Source organism: Cottoperca gobio, chromosome 17 (assembly GCF_900634415.1).
Source record: "Cottoperca gobio chromosome 17, fCotGob3.1, whole genome shotgun sequence".
Taxonomy (NCBI): Eukaryota; Metazoa; Chordata; class Actinopteri; order Perciformes; family Bovichtidae; genus Cottoperca; species Cottoperca gobio.
Window position 1 is genome coordinate 23753237 of NC_041371.1, and position 23013 is coordinate 23776249.

At 43.0% G+C, this 23013-nt stretch overlaps 2 protein-coding genes across 2 annotated transcripts; both read right to left on the reverse strand.

The window, feature by feature from the left end:
- Window positions 1–4997: 4997 nt before the first annotated feature.
- LOC115022026 (uncharacterized) lies at window positions 4998–11826 on the reverse strand. The gene is made up of 7 exons (XM_029452815.1): window positions 11601–11826; window positions 10140–10284; window positions 9964–10059; window positions 6405–6549; window positions 6159–6304; window positions 5896–6035; window positions 4998–5624 (listed from the first exon to the last, which is right to left on the reverse strand). Exons 1-7 carry the CDS (start codon window positions 11698–11700, stop codon window positions 5476–5478), a joined length of 921 nt encoding a protein of 306 aa, XP_029308675.1. The 5' UTR covers window positions 11701–11826; the 3' UTR covers window positions 4998–5475.
- Window positions 11827–12642: 816 nt separating this feature from the next.
- c17h5orf22 (chromosome 17 C5orf22 homolog) lies at window positions 12643–21522 on the reverse strand. Its single transcript, XM_029454275.1, has 10 exons — window positions 21301–21522; window positions 19940–20085; window positions 19495–19644; window positions 19063–19181; window positions 17857–18143; window positions 16677–16739; window positions 16373–16494; window positions 14735–14801; window positions 13968–14107; window positions 12643–13860 (listed from the first exon to the last, which is right to left on the reverse strand). The coding sequence occupies exons 1-10, from the start codon at window positions 21367–21369 to the stop codon at window positions 13704–13706; spliced, it is 1320 nt and encodes a 439-aa protein (XP_029310135.1). The 5' UTR covers window positions 21370–21522; the 3' UTR covers window positions 12643–13703.
- Window positions 21523–23013: the final 1491 nt, after the last annotated feature.

Below are 23013 nucleotides of genomic sequence, written 5' to 3' on the forward strand. Positions count from 1 at the left end.
GCTAATGTGAAGAAAATGTAGGTACTATATGTAATAAATAAAGCTCATACTTAGACTTGTAAGAAGCTCAACTCACTCATAACTTTCTTATTATATCAGGGATAATTGTTACTCATTGTGATCATAATCACTGTGATATTGTGAATGCGTAATATGAGAGCGCCCCTGACAGTCGTTCAAAGACCCCGTAGGATGTGAGGTGATGACGTCAGACGTCAAAGACCAGAAATGATGTATTTATAGACGGAATCGGAGTTTCGGGCTTCCGGTGGAATCGCAATGCATGCTGGTGTGGCAAGCCTAGAAAAGTGAGCACCAACTCTACAAGGGCCGCCATATTGGATTTCTTCTCTATGTGTTTACATTGTATTTAGCTTATTCTTCAAGCGTGTTGTAAACAAACCTACTACTCTACAATGAGTTCTGAACTCCTTTCTTATGATGAGGTTCAGATGTGGAAAGTCGAAGCTTTGCAAGTATTTTGCCGCAAGCGGAATTTAAAGGTTTCAGGAACAAAACTCGAGCTTATTGCCAAGAAAAGACTAAGCTTTTGGTTATGCCGAGTGGCGTTTCAGTGCCTGATCCCTTGACATTGCAGGATGGCTGGGTCAATGAAAACAACAGCATGACTTCTTTGCCGCCGATATACCTCAGCGATATAACATTATTTTTAATGTCTGACCACCCGGGGAACGATGTCGAACTTTGAACGAATACAAAGAAAGCAAAGCATTTAGACTGTTTGACTCTGGCTGGTTGAAACAAATATATTTCAATCCTCTCACAGATTCTGAGTATTGCTTTTTGAAAGCAAAATGTTCTCATTCAATGAAAATTTCCCATACGCCACATTCGGCATGGATCTGCGCAGTTAAGAAAACTGGCGATATCATAAGCTCTTATTGCAGTTGTGTTGCAAGGTAAGCTATTATAAATATATACCTAACTTGTGTTTGTTAATTATTATAAAACTCAATATATAGAAAGTACATTTGTCAATATATAAATCAAGTAGATAGACTACATACCCCAGGTCGAGTTCAGGATCAGGGAATTCATGTGTTGGTTTTCCTTGCATGAAATGCTCACTGCAAATCTGCGAAGATTTCTTGGGCTCCCAAGACTTCCCATTGTAATCCTGTCTCTTTACTGCTTTGGTCCATGCTAGCCTTCTGTCATTGTTCTTTAGTGCGGTTGGAAATGGAAATAGTTTGAATGGTAGCTTGCAAGTCGCAATTTTTGCAATCGTGAAGCTCACAATGAGATTCTGCCCATTTATTTAGCTTTCTCCCACTGTTTGAACATCCTTTCACCACACAATGTCTGTGTCCAACCACCATAACTAGAAGAGCGATGATTACACACTAAAAACTAGCCAAATACAATGTAAACACGTAGAGAAGAAATCCAATATGGCGGCCCTTGTAGAGTTGGTGCTCCCTTTTCTAGGCTTGCCACCCCAGCATGCATTTCGATTCCACCGGAAGCCCGAAACTCCGATTCCGTCTATACACGGATGTAACCAGTAGGCGGGACCATTCTGTTGACCGGGGGAGAGAGGAGGCTTGTGAAACAGGATGGTCACCCAGCTGGGTAAATTTTCCATGCTTGTCTTATATTAATAAATGCTTTGTTGAACAAGAAGTTTGTTAGATTGATTCGCCGCAGCCTCTACGTCTTCCAAATTGAACACTAACACTAAGAAAAAACAATCCAATTTTTAGTTATCCTTCTGTTGAACAGTCTGTATTAAAATTAATCAAAGCATTAGACTAAAACAGCTTTAAAAAATAACTGAATATTTCGATTAATGTTTAAAATTGAAATCCGTTTTTTGGCACACCACTTGTATTGAAGGGGAATTAATTGTGGAATTGAAACTGCACATTTAGAACACATGGAGGGTGCAGCAAATACCCCCATCCGCTATAAGCTTCTTTTTTTGGCCAAATATGTACCATACCTGTGTGTATAAAAAAATGCTGATATGAGATATGACACATAACCAGTAGTCAATGTTAATGCTGCTAAGAAAATGGTGAGTCATATATTTGTAAATCTGACTTTGAAAGAGTCAGTGCCTCCCCAGCCATGAACCTCACCACACGTCACTGCATCTGAGCAACCAGGTCAGACATTTGATTCTCATCTTTGTTCTTTCAAATTGTTAAAAGTATGTTGTTAAGAAGTTTACTGGAGCCTGACATCCTCGTGTATTCTCTCCTGCCTCTGCCGACCTTCCCCAGAAGAAGAAGCGGACCTCTGTGGCCCGCTGCCCCCAGACCGCCACTGCTCCACTGCACCTTGACGAACCTGTAAAGATACAGAACCACTCAGTGGAGGAGTACCAGCAGATCTACCATGAAGCTGTGGATCACATGCTGAGGTATGTTGTGTCAACAATCAATCAGATAATTAACACATTTTCCATCACTGAGAAAACTATCGCAAAATGTTTCATTCATCGTTCTGATTTAATTTCTGTGTCTTCCGCTCCTCACAGGTTCAAGAGTGGTCGTACAGTTTACATCAAGCAGAAGCTGTGGAAGAGACTGGACCGTCCCACGTCCACACAATCAGTGGATGAAGACGGACTGGTGCTGGTGGACGTTTCCTACGGAGGGTTGCTATCCTCCACTTTACGACCTGGATGTTTCAGGAGAGCCAACTCCGCCTGTCAGCAACCTGCAACCACCACCTCCACCTGCAGATTCTGGCAGACAGCTGAGACAAAACCTCCACCTACAGCCACTATCAGCAAACTGCAGGCAGCGCCTCCACCTGCAGTTTCTGGCAGAGAGCTGAGACAAAACCTCCACTTACAGCCTCTCCCGGCAACCTGCACGGCCAGCTTCTGTCCTATTGCCAACTCCTGCTCCTCTCCCAAACTGAGAGCGACCCTCCCTCTCTCAGTTCCACCAGCAGTTTCTCACCAAGCAGAGTAATGGAGGTCTGAAGAATGCAGAGACGCTCCACCTGAGACTTCAGTGCCTCACTTTTCCAGCCATGTTTACTTCTGATCCTTTGCACTGTTCAATAAAGTTCATCATTATCTGGAGTCATCACTTCAGTCATTTGAGTCCACAAGAATTAGCATAAATTGATAAATTGATCTGAATAAATGAGTGTAACTTTCAATGCTGTTGAATCGTCACATGTTTCTAATTTTTTTAATTGTTCTATTTGAGTTTGCCAGCAGAGTTTTACCAACTAGTTACTTTCTGATAAGTCACCCCTTATGAATGGTTTATAGGAATGATTTAATATCTTATAAATGCTCATGTGTCTCTCTCTTTCTAGTAAGTTAAAAATGTTAGTAAGTTAGTGATAGGAAAATACAGGAAATACTTATTATAATACTGATTGTAATACTGAGTGTAAAGCACAGCAGGAGACAGGAGGAACAAGGGAGTGTTAAAGCACAGCAGGGGACAGGAGGTGAACTGCTCTTCCTAAGAACAGTTCCTCAGCCTAGTGAATTAGCACGTCTGATAGCGGAGTCTAGTGAATTAGCACGTCTGATAGCGGAGTCTAGTGAATTAGCACGTCTGGGACCTAAGTTGATTATTACATCTGTGTCTTCTGTAACCCCCCATGTTGTAGAACAAAGGAAAACTGACCTGGAAGCTCTTCATGGCTTCCTGTCCTTTGAATAGGTATAAATACGGAGGCTGGGAGAGTTGCTTCTCTGAGCAGCACAGCAGACTTTACACACCTGTATTATGTGTGAGTTTTGATCATTCATTGTATGAAATAAAAACTTGGCTTCTTCTTGCAAGAATATAGATTAAACCCTTTTATTTGAATTGGATCCTGACTTTGTGTTTTTTTTCTAACAGTTAGAAATAAAGGGTTTTGAGCTTTTCACTTTCTAATAAGACATCAGAAAAGCTTGACAATTATAAATAAATCACTAATAAAGGATTCTTATAGTAATCCATTAATGTTGCAGTTATAAATGTATTATATGCTACTTAATAAACGAGATGTGGAGCTCAACCTCTATTCGCCACTTTATCAGTTAAGAAATGTTTTGGTTGCGGGGAGGAGGGACACACCGCTCCACGCGCCACGTCAAGACACACAGCTGCTGTGCACGGGATAGGTGGTGTTAATTCACTTGGTGTGCTGGAAAAAAAAGGGAGGAGAAGAGGTAGAAGAGGTGGGTGGTGTAGAAGAAGTAAAGGAAGTGGGTGATGTAATAGTAGTAAATGAGGTGGGTGGTGCAGAGGAGGTGGGTGAGGTAAGAGTAGAAGAGGTAAAGGAAGTGGGTGATGTAGTAGAGGAAATGGGTGGTGTAGGAGAGGCAGAGGGGACAGGTATTGTAAGAGGAAAGGAGGCGGAGGAAATGGGTGGTGTAGGAGGAGAGGAGACAGGTAAAATAAAGGTTCCGTGGAGTGAGCAGGTAGAAGAGGCTGAGATGGAGGAAGAGGCAATAAAACTGTGATAACGCTCCTACCCAAGAAAAGAAACCTGCTGGACATCGGAAACTGCCGCCCTGTGTCTTTGCTGTGTGTGGATTACAAGCTTCTGTCCAAGGCTTTGGCCACCAGGCTGGGGGGGGCTATGGAGCAGGTCATCTACCGGGACCAGACCTACTGTGTGCGCGGCAGGTCCATGGTAGACAATGGACTTCTTGTTTTTGTGCTTATTATTGTTGTTGTTGTCCTCTTATGATAAGCTGTGTGGCCTTTATTGAGGAGGATGTACTGATAGCAGGAGTGTAAGGAGAGGTTGGATGATTTATGCTTTACTTCTGTCAGGAAGTTGTTGTTACATGAAGATTCAGAGTAAAGCTGAGTGTGACAGTATTAATATAATCATTAATAACATCTTTGTTTCAATAATCTCTGGTCTGATCCCACTTTTATAAATAACCAGTCTCCATACACTCGTTTGTTTTTTCATTGTAGGGAAACGTATATCTGGTGCTGGACGTATCAGCCATAGTGTTTTTTTGCAGTTGATTTTACGTATTTTCAGGAAATCAGACAGCATTAGATGTGAAAAACAATGCTTTAATTGGCAAATGAGAATGTATTCAACAACACTCTTAGCTCAAAGTTCAAAGTGGACTGTATAAAAGCCAACATATATCATCACTGAATGGATACACAATTAAAAAAAAGCCATAATATGCAACAATAAAACTCCTTCAAAATAGCAATACACAACATGATGATCAAATCACATGCATGTATTTGTATGAAAAGTACTTTACATATAGACAAGATTAATGGCAAGAAGTGGTAAACAGTTATAGTAGTTTATTTGAATAAAGTGTAGCATTGTCTTAATTGCAGATTGATAGGAGACAAGAGGAGAGTTACAGACTCTTAACACTTTCAAGCTTTCAGCTGAACACCTTCATGACTGTAAAGCCTCGTGGAGCATTGCACTATCTTGTGAGGAAATGGAATTTAAAGAGTTTAAAGGCAGCAGTGGCACAGCAGCTACTTCACAAGTTCCTGTTGTTTAAGTAAATATCTTGAATGTTCTGCCATCAAGGGGTGAAACCATGAGCCGGGCCGAGCCTGGGGAGTGGAGAGGCCGCCATGTGTTTCTCCAGATGATGGTGCAAAGTCGGGAAACCAGCAGCACACATGCCAACACCAGCAGTACAACTGATTGGACACAAAAGGAAACAAATGCAACAGTGGGAAATCATTTTAGTATGGGAAGGCAACATGTAAATATAACCAGCTGACCTCCTTTTAAAAGAATCTTGTATTCACACGCTATTCATACAACTTAAGGCACATTACTTGTTTGTGCCTTCAGTTCTGTTCATAATCTCTTCATCTAGGATTCATATAGCGTAAATGTCAGATGAAAAGCAACATCTTACTTAGCTTGTTAGGCACTGCTATAAAAATGGAAGGTATTTTAACTCACCCATAAACACAGAGTTGGGAGTGGGATCAGCTGGGTTAAAATGTTTGAAGACGTTTCCAACCAGAGCCACGATCACCACCGGGTACACTGTCAGGATGTTACGCACCCAGCGGTCCAGCAGCCAGTTCTCAAGGAGGAACCTGCAAAACAAACACACACACACACACACACACACACACACACACACACACACACACACACATCATATCTATCGCTCTTCTACTCTTCTACGCCCATCATTTCCACTGTCAGTCAAAGCTCACCATCCCACCACCTCAGCAAACAGGATGCAGAGAGAAGCTGTTGCTGCTGTGCTCCTGCCCACACCCCACAGATGGAGAACCAATGAGAAGTTGATCAGAGAAGCGATGGAGATCCATGTGGTGTAGAGAGCCAAACCATTCTGGACCTGAACATATGAACACTTATGAGCACCAAGATGACATCATTCTCAGGGGACATTCTTTAAAAGTGAATAAAGAGCGAACACACAGTCTGCCCTGCAGTACCAGTATTCTGAGAGCCACCAGGTCTTTGCGATGGTACGTCTGTAACCAGAGTCCATAGTAATCTGTGGCAAAGCAACAGCAGAACAAAGCAATGTAGTTGGAAATCACCATCAGGATTAACACAACCAGAGAAGCAAGCATCAACCTGCAAACAGAGAGAGGGGAGGGGGGGGGAGAGAGCTACTTAAAGACAGCTGACCCTTGATATGGTCAGTAATAACATACAGATAAACTCATCATCTCTTTTCCCCTCACATAGTCTACATGAAACAGCGCTTGGAATTCACGTGCCTCACCATGCTTCATAGAAAATAAATATTATCCATATTATTCATTCTATTGTTAAGAACTAACATGACTCACCCAAATAACTAAAAATACATTTTTCACACGGTTCTTAGTCTCTACTCCTCCCAAAATGCACAATATCATTGCCTACACACACCCCTCATCCTCTCCTTCACACCCTCCTCCTCCTCCTCTCCTGCAGACCCTCCTCCTCCTCTCCCACACCCTCCTCCTCACCTACACACACCCCTCATCCTCTCCTTCACACCCTCCTCCTCCTCTCCTGCAGACCCTCCTCCTCCTCTCCCACACCCTCCTCCTCACCTACACACACCCCTCATCCTCTCCTTCACACCCCCCTCCTCCTCTCCCACACCCTCCTCCTCACCTACACACACCCCTCATCCTCTCCTTCTCACCCTCCTCCTCCTCCTCCTCTCCTGCATACCCTCCTCCTCTCCCACACACCCTCCTCCTCACCTACACACCCTCCTCCTCCTCTCCTGCACACCCTCCTCCTCCTCTCCCGCACACCCTCCTCCTCACCTACACACCCTCCTCCTCTCCCACACACCCTCCTCCTCTCCCACACACCCTCCTCCTCACCTACACACCCTCCTCCTCCACTCCTGCAGACCCTCCTCAATCTCTCTTTCACACCCTCATCCTCTCTTTCACACCCTCCTCCTCTCCTTCACACCCTCCTCATCCTCTCTTTCACACCCTCCTCATCCTCTCCTTCACACCCTCCTCCTCTCTTTCACACCCTCCTCATCCTCTGCTTCACACCCTCCTCATCCTCTCCTTCACACCCTTCTCATCCTCTCCTTCACACCCTCCTCATCCTCCACACCCTCCTCCCTTTCACACCCTCCTCATCTCTTTCACACCATCATCCTCTTTCACACCCTCCTCATCGTCTCCTTCACACCCTCCTCCTCTCTTTCACACCCTCCTCATCGTCTCCTTCACACCCTCCTCATCGTCTCCTTCACACCCTCCTCCTCTCTTTCACACCCTCCTCATCGTCTCCTTCACACCCTTCTCATCGTCTCCTTCACACCCTCCTCCTCTCTTTCACACCCTCCTCATCGTCTCCTTCACACCCTCCTCTCTTTCACACCCTCCTCATCGTCTCCTTCACATTATCCTCTCCTTCACACCCTCCTCATCCTCTCCTTCACACCCTCCTCCTCTCTTTCACATCCTCCTCATCCTCTCCTTCACACCCTCCTCATCCTCTTCTCCACACCCTCCTCATCCTCTCCTACACACCCTCCTCCCTTTCACACCATCATCCTCTTTCACACCCCTCCTCCTCTCTTTCACACCCTCCTCATCGTCTCCTTCACACCATCCTCTCTTTCACAACCCCTCCTCATCGTCTCTTTCACACCCTCATCTCTTTCACACCCTCCTCATCGTCTCCTTCACACCCTCCTCCTCTCTTTCACACCCTCCTCATCCTCTCTTTCACACCCTCCTCATCCTCTCTTTCACACCCTCCTCATCCTCTCCTCCACACCCTCCTCCCTTTCACACACCTCATCCTCTCCTTCACACCCTCCTCATCGTCTCCTTCACACCATCCTCTTTCACACCCTCCTCTCTTTCACACCCTCCTCCTCTCCTTCACACCCTCCTCATCGTCTCCTTCACACCCTCCTCCTCTCTTTCACACCATTATCGTCTCCTTCACACCCTCCTCTCTTTCACACCCTCCTCCTCTCCTTCACACCCTCCTCATCCTCTCCTTCACACACCCTCCTCATCCTCTCTTTCACACCCTCCTCCTCTCTTACACACCCTCATCATCCTCTCTTTCACACCCTCCTCATCCTCTCCTTCACACCCTCCTCATCCTCTCCTTCACAACCCTCCTCATCCTCTCACACACCCTCATCATCCTCTCACACACCCTCATCATCCTCTCACACACCCTCATCATCCTTTCTTTCACACCCTCATCATCCTTTCTTTCACAACCGTCCTCCTCCTCTCTTTCACACCGTCCTCCTCCTCTCCTTCACACCGTCCTCTTTTTCACACCCTTCTTCTTCTCATTCACACCCCCTCCTCTCCTTCACACCCTCCTCCACTCCCTCCTCATCCTCGCTTTCAAACCCTCCTCATCCTCTCTTTCACACCCTCCTCCTCTCTTTCACACCCTCCTCATCCTCCCTTTCACACCCTCCTCTCCTTCACACACCCTCCTCCTCTCCTTCACACCCTCCTCCTCCTCCACACCCTCCTCCTCCTCTCCTTCACACCCTCCTCCTCCTCTCCTTCACACCCTCCTCCTCTCCTTCACACCCTCCTCCTCTCTTTCAGCCTCCTCTCCTTCACACCCTCCTCATCCTCTCCTTCACACCCTCCTCATCCTCTCTTTCACACCCTCCTCATCCTCTCCTTCACACCCTCCTCATCCTCTCTTTCACACCCTCCTCATCCTCTCCTTCACACCCTCCTCATCCTCTCTTTCACACCCTCCTCCTCCTCTTCACATCCTCATCCTCTCTTTCACACCCTCCTCATCCTCCCTTTCACACCCTCCTCTCCTTCACAACCCTCCTCCTCTCCTTCACACCCTCCTCCTCCTCCATACCCTCCTCATCCTCTCCTTCACACCCTCCTCCTCTCCTTCACACCCTCCTCCTCTCTTTCAGCCTCCTCTCCTTCACACCCTCCTCATCCTCTCTTTCACACCCTCCTCATCCTCTCCTTCACACCCTCCTCATCCTCTCTTTCACATCCTCCTCCTCCTCTCCTTCACACCCTCCTCCTCTCTTTCACACCCTCCTCATCTCCTTCACACCCTCATCCTCTCTTTCACACCCTCCTCATCTCCTTCACACCCTCCTCATCTCCTTCACACCCTCCTCATCCTCTCCTTCACACCCTCCTCATCCTCTCCTTCACACCTTCCTCCTCTCTTTCAGCCTCCTCTCTTTCACACCCTCATCCTCTCTTTCACACCATCCTCTCTTTCACACCCTCCTCCTCCTCCTCTCCTTCACACCCTCCTCATCCTCTCCTTCACACCCTCCTCATCCTCTCCTTCACACCTTCCTCCTCTCCTTCACACCCTCCTCATCTCCTTCACACCTTCCTCCTCTCCTTCACACCTTCCTCCTCTCCTTCACACCCTCCTCCTGCACAGAGCCTCTAACCTACATTACAGTGAGACTCTTTTTTTATTTGCCTCACTGTAGTTGTTTTTATGTTTTTCTGTGCAAATAAGTAAAGTAATAAGTAGAAGTAGCAGACATACTCTCTATCCCAGAGCAGCAACCATATCATGTTCATCACCATGTTGGCCAGCCAGAAGAAATAGAAGGTGTAGGGCAGCAGACACTGAGCCCAGGATCTATTCACAGGAAGAGACTGATCAGTTTCATCCACACACAGTTAAACTCTGCATGAGGAAATATCTTGATGTTAGCTTACCCTCTGAATACATATGTCAGCATGTATATGACCATCAGGGTGAGCCAGGTGTAGATAACGCCCCAGATAGAGAAGGTCCAGCCAGCTGGAGTGATGTCCGTCTCATAGCGGCCTGACACATTAGCTATGGAGGAATGGAAAGGACCTGGAGGACAACAGAGACACTCATGAGCCCGGCTCTCAGCCAGTGGTACAGTGTGGGTTGAGGTCAGGGCTCTGCTCAGGCCAGTCAAAGAACATTTCTTTGTGAAGCAGGCTTCGTGCACATTGTCATGTGAAAACAGGAAAGGCACAACACAAACTGTTGCTTCAAGGCTGCAAACACACTATTGTTAAACAATGATTGTGCTGTAGGATGAAGATTTTCTTTAACTGGAACTAAGGAGCATCATTGAGACCATGAAGAGTTACAGTATGTGGACAGAGGATACAAGAGACCTCTGTGAATTATAAAATGTCTCAACTCAGCAGGATTAATAATAATAACTGTCACAGAGCTGGGCAGGTATCAGGGGTAAACACAAGTGAATAATTTGTGAAGAGAAAAGAAGAAAAAACAAAGTTCAACAAGACAAATCTGTAATCATGTTTTGGAGACGTAAGTGTTTTTGTCATGAAATGTTGGATAAATGTAGCTCTTTGGGAATTCAACAGTTAATATTGAACTCTTTGGTGATACTACTCACAACTAGACATGTGACAAGGAGCCCCAACTACATACAGTTGTTGTGTAAGAGGACACTGGGATCCACTTGTTAATCCTTAACTTGTATTTCATAAATGTATTGTATACTGTATATGCATATAAAATGTTAATCTGAAAAGTAACTAGTAACTAGAGCAGTAAGGAAACAGTCAACTGCTTCCAACCATGGAAAAAATGTGGCACACAATCCAATTCTAAGCACTACAGTGGTTAAACCTAGAAAGCCTTTAATAAATATGGGTTAGGACCTAAAAAGGTAAATAAATTCACCAATACAGATCAACACGAATTTGAGAAGACGGAATTGTATGTTTATGCCACACCCTACCCATGGGTGTGGTCATTTCTTTTTTATATTAGGCTTCTTCCCGTCCAGCAGAGTTTCTTTTGAACAACAAAAAAGTTCTACTAAACTAAATTACATCTAACTAAATTGTGGGAAAGGATTTAGAAGCAATGTTTAATAGTTAATCATGCTAAATTAACGTTAAACTTACACAAGCACGGTCATGGAAATAAGTTGTCATTGTTTTGTGCAACAGCAACGACGTAGCCCGGAGTCGCCAGCAGAACAACACTGGGAGTCTCCCTCCCAGTAAAAACGGTTTCGTAACCAGTGAAAACACAGTTGTCGAGAAGAACATAGTGGCGTAATACATTATGCCACATTAATGGATGTAATGTTACGTTGAACGAGCCAATATCGGGAGGATTTCAGGAAACTTTAGTACCAGAATAACAATATTTCAACTCACCCCTTCCCGCTCCAGCCAAAGCGTTAACAATTAAAACGGCAATAAAAACCACCGTACACAAGGTAATAACTACAATTCGGGGCAAACTGTTGTCCTTCATGTTAGCAGGGGACTGTGCCGCTTCGTCGCGTCTGTTCTCTGCTGGTGAGGGAGCTCGAGCTGTCACTGACCGTCAGGGCGGAGACACTGACGCACGTTGACCAACTGATGCCTTCACGTGCTCTATGGAAACGCCCACAGCGTTGGAGCAAACGGCAGATATATATAACGAACAAAACATCTGCTGCCTTCACACCCTGTCAACAACCTTTTTAGGAAACGGTTTAACCTCTTTAACCTTAACTTGTCGGGAAAGAGGGTAAACAATCGGCCTATTCGAAAATGGTGTATGTGATTAATTTCATAAATTGGGTATGACTGGAAAGCTGAGACTTGTGGATCCAATGAGCCCTCATGTATTCATGTGTGATGCTGATGATTGATTTGTAAGTACTAAAGCCCGACCCATGCTGGAACTTTAAGCCCAGTATCGATATTTGAGAGTAAAAAATAACAAAAATCTGATGATTTATTGTCCGATATCAATTTGTTATATAAAAACACAACATCTCTGTGCTCTCTGGTGGGCAGACTATGTTATGGAAACTGTTTCTAAATGACCTCAAACATCTTTGCTATTTCTCTAATGACATTTGTTGTAGTCATCGGCTGTCATATACACCAACACCCATAGATTGGCACTAAGCTAATCTTTTATTTATATCAGGGGTGTCAAACTCATTTTAGTTCAGGGGCCACATGCAGCACAATTTGATCTCAAGTGGACCGGACCATTAAAATCACAGCATAATAACCGATAAATAATGATAACTCCAAATCTTTCCCTTTTTGTGCAAAAAAGTACAAGTACATTCTGAAAATGCTCAAACTTAATCTTTGTACAAAATATTATGAACAACCTGAAATTTCTTAAGAAAAAAAGGTGCGAGTTCAACAATAGTATTAGTTTATCATTTATACATGTGTGTTACAACTTACAGATCACAATGTATCTACAAAGGCATTTACTTTATGATCAAAACAACACATTTTTACACTTTGCAAAGTCATCCTGCGTGCCAGTTTTGGCCCGCGGGCCGCATGTTTGACACCCCTGATTTATATGTTTTGGAATTGTACTCATTAGTTTTCCTTTAGTGTTTCGTTAACCTTGACTACAATAATCAGAGAGAATATACTTACAGAGCCCACCGTTTATTTTAGTGGATACCTCTCTAAACCTATAACCTTGAGCAATAATATCAACACTTTTTGTTGTTATCATGTATTCCATATGAAAAAACAAGCAAACTGATACATCATTTAAAGAAAACCCCAGATTATTTCTTATTAAATTCAAACTGACATAGCTGTATGAGTCTCACACTGTAAAAATCAGAGATTAAATGATTTACAGTAGACAATTATTTTCTGCGCAGATTGCTCTCTGGTGTCAAATGCTCTTGGATTTAGAGTAGAGTCTCTTGTAGAGGGGCTGGATAATCAGTGTTGCAACTGCACGTTGTGGCCTAAGATATTAAAGCCAGCTGAGGAATTCTGTTAAATGAAACACAGCCTTCAGTATTTCACACATCTGTTGTCACTCTAGAGAAGGTTAAAGCAGGTCCAGAAACATATTGAAAGACACTAGTTGTCTTTAAATAAGACCATCACTTCCCTCATTAACATATCATATTAAGTGATTAAGAAAAACCATGCTACATTTCTGCTGGGGGGGTCCTAATGTCTTGGATAATAACTCCCTCAAATGGGTTTCAATCTATACTCAGTGCTGGCTTGAGTCTACACATGGGTTTTGTTGACTGTAAGAAAGCAAAGAATGATACCAGAACTTCTAATGTTAACACATTACATGCATTAATTATGACTAACATCCTCAACAAAGGTTCCAGCTTTTGGACATAAAAAATAAATTTGCTTCTAGATCCATTAATACAGTATCTGACACGTCATTGTTCATGTGCATGTCTTTATCAAACTGTACATCCACTAAATCCAAAAGTAATGTGTGTGTGTGTGTGTGTGTGTGTGTGTGTGTGTGTGTTAGGAGGCCTGTGGTTGGCAGTCCTGAGTGTCTGTGCTGCTGTTCTCATAGTTCTTGTGTAAGTCCAGCAGTCCATACAGGCTCTCCAGTACAGCCAGTACTCTGCTCTGGACTGAATCCACCTGCTCCACTGGGCAGTATTCATCTAGACTGGACCTGAAAACACACACGTCAACAAACACATTTAACCTCTCCTTCTTTACTACTAAACCATCGGTACATCTGGAACTCTGTGGGGCTGCATTATTATTATTATTATTTACCTGGACATAGTGACCAGTGTAGGTTTGGGCAGAGCCTTCAGAAACAGCTGCACAGCAGAGATGAGTCTGTCGATCTCCTCGTCTGTGCTGATGTGGTGAGGCAGCTCACTGGAGTCACAGGTTAACCCTGCCTGATGGACCTGACAGAGAACAGAGGGGTGAAGCAGGGGAGTCAGGGAGAAAGCATGGAAGAGGACAGAAGCAATGAGATCAGATAAAAGCTCATACAGTGTGAGTGTGAATAAAACAACGCCTGTATGAGCCTTTACTTTGAAAGGCAGTGTGCTATCATTGTTATTAATATCAAATCATTGCTGAATGTTTTATTCACATCACAATAGACAAGTTGAATGAGCAACAGTTCTAACCCAATGCTGAACCCTTTAAGGTTCATCAGGAACACATCAATGTGAACAAGCAGGCTCCACCCATCATCTTAAAAGATTCTACGTAAATACAAATATATAACCCTGTATGGATGTGTCAATTATTACTGCAGTTTCATCATAACATATTATACAGATCAGGGATGGGCAACTGGCGGCCCACGCCCTCACTTTGTGCGGCCCGCGAGTCAATTTCCAGAAATCAATCTGTCGGAGCTCCACTAGGGGGGGGTGCAAAGTGGCCCTCTGGTAGTGAGGACACACCTTTTGTGGCCCTCCCTATCCTCGAAATTGCCCATCCCTGATACGGATTCTAGTAGGAGTTGTTGTTCAAGCAGTGGAACATACAGTTACAGTACATAAGTACATTGACATTCTTACCATTTCATAGTCAGGGCACAGATTTCTCGACTTCAAACTGGAAACCAGTTGGGTTAATGAAGACATACTGGAAGAAAAAAAGGAAGATAATACACTCTAGCTGTGCCCTAAAAGATTTGAACAATGGACAGAAAAAGTAATGTTGATGGACCCAACAGTCCCACAATGCAAGGCTCTTCACCAACAGTGGGCCTACACTTCACCTGTCAGTGATAAATGATCATGATCAATAAGCGCTCTAGAGAGGGAGCTGCATACAGGGAGTTATGTCACTATATATATATATATATATATATATATATATATATATATATATATATATATATATATATATATATATATATATATATATATAGTTTCCAAACTTTCTGTGGCCAAGGCACACCAAAGACCAAGCCAAAATCTCAAGGCACACCTGTGTTCATATCCAGGCAAAACAGTCTATAACAGTGTTTCTCAAACTTTTTCAGACCAAGGACCACCTAACTCCCCAAATATCCAAAAACAATAGGGGGAGTGCTGTCAGAGCTCCGTGCGAGGGGGTGGAAACACTGAAGTAAATGACAAACCTTGTGTACATTTAAATGCAATAGGCCTAATTGTTTCAAAATCCCACGGCACACTGGGATTTGTCTCACGGCACACCAGTGTGTCGCGGCACACCGTTTGGGAACCACTGATATATATATATAGACACATAGTCATCCCCTCACACACATGCTTTCACTTTGTTTGACTTGCTGGACCTGCTCTCAGGACTGTGTGGGTGTGTACAGAAGGTACCTGCATGACACCTCTATCACTCTGTTCGAGTGGTTTTGCCAGTTCCAGAGCCGTGGACTGCGTCTGAAATCATTCAAGCGGCATGGTGTTGCAGGAGTTAGCGCTCCCTCGCCTCACAGCACTGAGGTTCTGGCTTCCTCCCACAGTCTACAGTCTAAAGACATGCTGCTTCGGTTGAGTGTCATTGCCTGTAGCTGAATGCTTGTCTGTGTCTATGTGTCAGCCCTGGGATTAACGTGCTGCCTGTCTATGGCGTACCCCACCTCTTTGAGCGCCTAAATGAGAAGGGGAAAAGCTACTGGTTGGATGAACTTATTCACTACTTGCTATATAATGATCACTCAGTAGTATACTTAAATACAAGTTCATTGAGATTTCTGGGGCTACACAGCATAAATTCCACTCGCAATAAAATGGCGGAGAAGAAATATGGAGCCCTATATATATATATATATATATATATATATATATATATATATATATATATATATATATATATATATATACACACACACACTCACTGGAGTGGAGTCATTGTTGTTATCTGTTCCATCTCTGCAGTGAAAAAGGTCGATGGAAGATTCATGTTGCAGAATTTCCTTAGCTTTCCTCCCTTTGTGGGACATCAAGTGCAAGGTGGAAGGGAAATGTTTTTTTGGTGAGGAAGCTTTTGCACCAACGCACAGAATAAGGGGTGAACACGGACACACAGAAAGAAAACTACAACTGTTTTCAAAGGTTGAGCAGCAGAACAAATATGTACAAACAGTGGAGTGCCCCTTTAAATGTTCCGTTGCCTTCAATGCAAAGGAAGCATGTTGATTAGTGCTCTGCCCCGTTACAGAGAAACTTTACCCAGGGTTGCTGGCCCAGCGTGTCACAGTGTCCTCCCCGTCATCCTCCAACAGATCAGCGAATGCTGCTTCCAGGTCTTCTAACTGATGGACACGCCGATCCACACACTCATCAAGTTCCTCCTGGACACACACACACACACACACACACACACACACACACAATTAATTATTTTAAACTGCATTTGATGAATTATATTTTAAAACAGTCACATAGAGAGATTCTTCAAAAATAATGTCCATAAGTGGAACAATTTTATGTGTTTATAGTCCTATTGCGTGTGTGTGTAAAACAAAACGCTGACCTCCTCAGCATCAGGGCTGGGTCCTCTGAAGTTGTAGAGCTCCTTCAGGATGGCGTACTCTTCCTTCACACAGACACACAACATGGAGCGGAGGTCAAGTCAAGGAAACAGGTTTTGCATTTAAACTAAAAGGGACCTCATGCACACTGGCACCTTGTTGTACTTCAGGCTGTAATTGTTTGTTTTTTATCTCAATGGGTTGAAAAGGTGAATATTGTGAATTTGGCCTTAATAAGGTTTTGATCATTAACTTGTATTAAACACTTTAACAGTGTAACAGCACTTTGTTTGGCCTTTATGCACCTCAATGCTGTGATGTCATAAGAGGTGAAGTATGGAGTATCATCGTGAGGCCATGAAGAATTACATTCTGACAAATGCTCAGTCTACCTGGAGCTGCATGTCACTTCACATTGTTACTGTTTTCTACTGGCTCTGTGTTTGCAGTAGTTTTCTACATTTTAAAAATCTGCATTGTATTCATCCTGTTAAAATAAGTGGACCGTGCAGATCTTTGTACTTTTTGTAGCCACCAGAAAGAATGTATTCCTCTTCTTGTTGTCACTGTGACATGGTAGACTTTAGGCTTGCTACACATATTTGCTTTTCCCTTAATGACCCTTATACTTAAGGTATATAATTAGTGACTTGTAGCGTTTCTCAACCGATCATAGTTGAAAATAAAGACCTACTATCGTTCTGTCTATTCAACAATTACATTAAATAAACAGCACATTGTGTTTCTCCGTCTTGGCCTGTAAAGAGCAGGAACTGTGAGATCAGAACAGCAACCCTGACCCACACTACAGACCAGAAATCACCCACCAAGCACCAATAAACATCAAGAACTTCTTGCATCTTTCACACTGTACTGAGGGTGATACTGTAGCAGGTTCCAGCCCTGTGTTTAGCATTTCTGTGCAGCAACCCTTTTGTTACTTTGAAAGCCCCATGGAGTCTTTACTTTCTGGTTATTTCCTGTCGAGGCCGGGCTTAAATCCAAACTCTATTTCAATTCTTACTTCCCGTTTCTCAGGAAGGCTGTTAGAATAATGATCATAATAATACAGTTGCTGTAAAAACGGTCTGCATTTGTAGATGTTTGATACATGATTATGTATTTTTTTTCAAAGGATAAAAGCAATGACAACTGCAGAACGAACACATGAGTGGGATATACCTGTGTGTATAATTCCTTGAAGGGATTCTTACATGAGAAGAAATCCAAATCAATGTCCAAGATGTATGGCTCTGTCTCGCTTAGAAATGCAGATATTCTCTTAACAACATAACTGGTGGACCCTTCATCTTCATCATCATCAGCAGCAGCCAAGCTCGTGTTCTTGCTGCCCTCTGCTGGTCGCAGTGTGTCAGTACATCTTAGGAGCAGCTCAGAGCAGCTGGCTTCCCCAGCGTTACGGGCTCTCTTGGCAAAACATCTCTCTGTGTCCTCTTCACTTTGCTTTTCTGAAATGTCACAAAGACAAGCAGAACACTTTCAGTAGAAATCAGCTGTGGACAACAGACACTGGAAACATCGCTCATATTCAATAAGAGATCAATGCAGACTGATTCAACATTATTTTGAGCTTCAGCTGAACTTTCATATTAGGAAGGAATATAGACAGTATTATTACAGTGACCAATAACTTTCAATGTTCAACCTTAAAATAAATAAGGAGAAAAACTCTACACAATGAAGGTTTCACATGTTCCATAATATTCCAAAAAGAAAAAGAAAAAAGGATTGCGGTAGAAAAGGGATTTAGCATGCTTGTCAGGGTCTTTAAATACTTAGTGCTTGTTTTGCACAAGTCAGGTAATTACCAAGCATGTCTCTTTCACACTGAGGCCTGGATTCACTGAAGGGTTTGAAAATCACCTAAATCAACCTTGTGTGCTCTCAAAGCGAGGCATATTGCAATTTAGCAGCTCTGCACCGAGAGGAGTCAATAACTTGAGTTATGGTGTGAGAGATAACGATCAGCAGTTCAGACATGAATAAAGAAATCCAAAATATCAAAAGGAGTCGCTGACAAGGCTGCCGTTTAGTTTGCTTTATCTCACTGGAAACTGAATATCTTTGAATGTGGACTGTGGATCTGACGAGCAGTTTGAAGAGTACGTCACTTAGGTGAAATATATATATACTAAACTCAATTCATAGACACACTGGTAGCAGGAAAGGGTATTGCGTTGCCATGCGCTCGAGTACATCCATCCTTGTGTGCGTGCACAAAAGTCCTTATAAAAACATTAATATCTCAATCAGCTGAGGCACAAAACATTTCTGTGATATCAAAGTAATCCAACTACTAATGTTGCTCACTCTACAGCAGACTGCCTCCCTGTCTACTGTCCAGCTGCTCTCAGTGGAAGTACACACCTGTAGGTTTAACAGGATTGACTTTGACCACATTCAGCCTCAGAGCTTTAGAGTTCTCCAGCTGCTTCTCCGAAACATACAGGCCGTCACTGAGGAAGTAGTTGTCTGTACTGGTCACCCTGCACAGAGGAGAGAAACACAGGGAGGAGGAGAGACAGAGAGAGAAAGAGGAGTTCATGACAAAGACAAAATAAATCTGTTCTCCACTTAAAGCTCCTGTTCTTCCACTGAGGTGTTCTCCATCACTGTCAGCTGAGCTGGAGTTACATCAGGTCACCACAACAGGGTCAGAAGTCATGCCCTAACAAGTGCAAACTAACAGGAGAGTGGAGGAACTGTCAATCAATCCCAGTCTGTACACACCCAGCAGCCCTGAGAGAAGTCTAATCAGGCAACCCATGTGAAACACCTGTGTGGAGTGCATAACCCTACCTGATGGTGGTGGTGGATGGGTCTCTGCCTACAGCCATCCTGTGCTCTCCCTCTGTGATCTGCTGGGCCCAGTATGGATGCAGCCACGCCACACATGACACATGGCCAGCATACACCATGGGCATGATCCAGTTTTCTATACTCAATTCACTGAAAGAAAAACAGAGTGATTGGTGGAGTCAACCCAATGCAACAGTCCATCCATCCCCAGTACCACATGTCTTGGCTGCAAACTGAAAATGTTGTTTTTGAAAGGCTTAACGCAGAATATTACATGTGGAGATGTAGGTGGTGAGTAACACCATGGCCACAGCTCAGCTGAGTTCACGTTCTGATAATAACAACTCATTCTTCTGTTGTTCTTATCATCCTCAGCTTGGACAGATACATGACACCTCTGAGCCACACTGAAGGACTGTACCTGTGTGTTTGAAACAAAACGTACCTGAAGAGTTTCTCCTTCTCAAAGACAGTGTCAGCAGACATGTTGACAGGGATGAGCAGATCAGGGTGGGAGTCTAAATGAACCATCTTTATGTTCTGCGGTGGGAGGTGTCTTGATGCAATGGCACGATAAATATGACACACCACCTAATGAAGAATCAAGATACAGTAAAATTAGCAATTTTCTTTAACTCAATAATATGTCTTAAGAAAACTGGTATCATATCTAAGTTATTTGTTTGCCGTTCAATAGAAGCACAGAATCTTTCATACATTTTACATGTGACTCATTAAGTCTTTCATCAAAAAGTGCACAGATTACATTGTGCTGTTAACTGACACAACTTAAAATAAGACCTGTGCACAGTCAATAGGAATCATTTACACACAAAGTGATGTTGTCTTGGTGCAGCAGCGGTACATTACCACTCACTATAAGCACAGCAGTTAGTTAAAGATTACAGGAGGTTCAGGCTGCTTTACCCCTCATTTAACAAGCTGAAGGACAAATCTGACCCTCCGCTTAAGACGGTAGACTGTTGGAAAAGAATGAGAATTACAGATACATATCCTGACTCAAACCTGAGAGGCTCATCAGGGTCACTGACAATTTCAAACCTGCCTGACATTGGCAAAAAGCTGGATGATAGCGCTGCTGTTTTCTGAAAAGAACCAGCACAATGACAGACTCACTCGAGGGAGGGGGAACTCTGAACACATAACAAGCTAGTGTACTGCAGCCTACAGGTTTTATGGACAGTTAAGTGTAAAGACAGGCTAGTGGAAACATATTGCACATCATTTCATTATGAAGCAGAATGGGTGAGAGACAGCCAGATGAGTGACAGAATGTTTGAAATATAGACACTTGATCATGTCGTAGGGGGCTGTAGCACGTCTGTGGTTCTTTTTATAACAACACTATTCCAGAGAGGTCTGTGTGTGTTCCCATGCTTCAGGAGGCTGATATGTGACCAGTGTTCAGTCTATCTTTGGTGCAGTGACTGCTAAGAGGCTGGTAATTGGCAGGGTTGGGTGACAACAACACTGACGGTGACACAAATCAAATCTATCACTGTAAAAAACAAAAGGAAAACGGCCAATATGAACGCAAAACAGACAGAAAACACGTTTCTGAAAAGAGAAAAACGTATCACTATAAAAATAACAGTATGTACACTTCATATGTGTTCAGTAAGCTACCTAACGGTACAGGAAGACGTTATCTAAGTGATGCTGGCTGTCAGTAATACACTAATTAGAGGGATATAAATCAACTATAGCTAGCTAACGTTAGGTACACAGACAGGAAGTCTCGAGAGACAACGCAATATGTATTTGTATAGAGGCAGGCAGGCTCACATCGTGGTGGTCCTCCACTATCCACACTGGCAGCTTCGTGTAGACCCTCTTCAGCGGCACAGAGCTCATGTTTACTCCGTCCGTCAAAGTAACGTTAACAATATTATTCCACGTGACTTCAGCGAACTACCGGCACGTTCTCATACCTCCCTCTCATGCACAGTCTGTAGTTTATTCGGGCACAACCAGCTGAATGAAGCCTTCAGATTCACCCGGCTGACATGAGTGACCCACCGGAAATGACATCGAGCATTGTTTTTATTTCCGGGTAGAAACGAGAGTCGGGATACAAATTACAGTTCCTAGTGTTTGGTTATAAAATGGAATGACGTTTCAGAATTGAATGGTTAATAAAGAACATATTTGTGAATTAATTAAAGCATACTATTGTTACACATTTTGTTTGGCATACTCTGAACATCACAATTAATGTTTGCAGTTGGTGCATGGACAAGTGCATACTGGCAGTAGTATGAGAACATACTGGGGATACAGATACATTTGTATTGATTTGACATATTGTAGTGCTGTTATGATAGTGGTGGCCTAGTGGTCTAGAGGTACGCCTTCCAAACAAAACACTAGAAGTTATACCAGGCTGCCACCATTGTACTGAGCAAGGTACTTAACCCTGAGTTGCTCCAGGGAGACTGTCCCTGTGCTTAGTTCAATGCAAGTCGCTCTGGATAAGAGTGTCTGCTAAATGACCTGTAATGTGATGTTATCAATCAAAACAGGGAGTAAGTGTCTCTCAACAATTCCTGTAATTTGCCCAGGAGTGCACAATCAGCTTTTTTAGAAAATAATATATATATATATATATAGTTTGTATATAAACTGTATATATATATATATATATATATATATATATATATATATATATATATATATATATATATATATATATATATATATATATACTGTATATATATATTTTAATATATGCCATTTATTTAATCTATCCCTCATGATTTATCATACATTTACTGTATTTTCTATTGCAGCTAAATTTTCTTTGTCATATGCTGCAACCTTCATGACACAGACATACAATCTACAATGAATGTCACAATTACTGTGTCTCATCCATAGAACATGAATTCAATATAATAGCCAACTCTAGAAATCAATCACTATAAGTGAGGCAATTTGACGGCATGTCAGAGATATGTCTGTATACTGGCCGACAAGGGGAATTAGTCATTCCAAGCTTGGACAAAAAGAGGAAACATGCAGAAAATACATCATGAAAAGAAAATATATTCCCCGTCAGCTTGTGTAATCAAACAGACATATACACAAATAGAACATTTCTTCTGTATTATCTTAGACCAACTCTATCAGTTGGAACAGTGTTCCTGTATAGATGTGTGATGGGATGTATCCAGCATGTGTGATAGACAGTCTGCATATATATCCACCCTTTGATCTTGGCAGCCTCTGAGAGCTACGGGAGGCTTTGATCTCTTTTGGTTTGGGCCGTAGCCCATAGGAGATGACAGCAGGATGATGAGTGGAGGTAGCAACACAGACAGAGGAGGGATGGGTGGAGCGAGGAAGAAATAAAGACAAAGAAAAGAACTAGAATATAGCAAAAGTATAGCAGAAAACTTGGTGTAGGTAGGGGGGCCTGAAGAAAGAGGCACAGTACAGAGGAAGATGAACAAAAACACAGCAGGAGATTTGCTGTCGCTGAAAGATGAGAGTAATGGG

Coding starts and splice junctions, on each gene's coding strand:
- LOC115022026 (XM_029452815.1), bottom strand. CDS start 11,700: ATGAAGGACAACAGTTTGCCCCGAATTGTAGTTATTACCTTGTGTACG. Junction 6,305..6,404: donor TGGTGGCTCTCAGAATACTG/GTACTGCAGGGC, acceptor TCATATGTTCAG/GTCCAGAATGGTTTGGCTCT. Junction 5,625..5,895: donor TCCCAACTCTGTGTTTATGG/GTGAGTTAAAAT, acceptor GTGTCCAATCAG/TTGTACTGCTGGTGTTGGCA.
- c17h5orf22 (XM_029454275.1), bottom strand. CDS start 21,369: ATGAGCTCTGTGCCGCTGAAGAGGGTCTACACGAAGCTGCCAGTGTGG. Junction 16,740..17,856: donor TCAAGGAATTATACACACAG/GTATATCCCACT, acceptor GTCTGTGTGAAG/GAAGAGTACGCCATCCTGAA. Junction 13,861..13,967: donor ACACTGGTCACTATGTCCAG/GTAAATAATAAT, acceptor GTGTGTTTTCAG/GTCCAGTCTAGATGAATACT.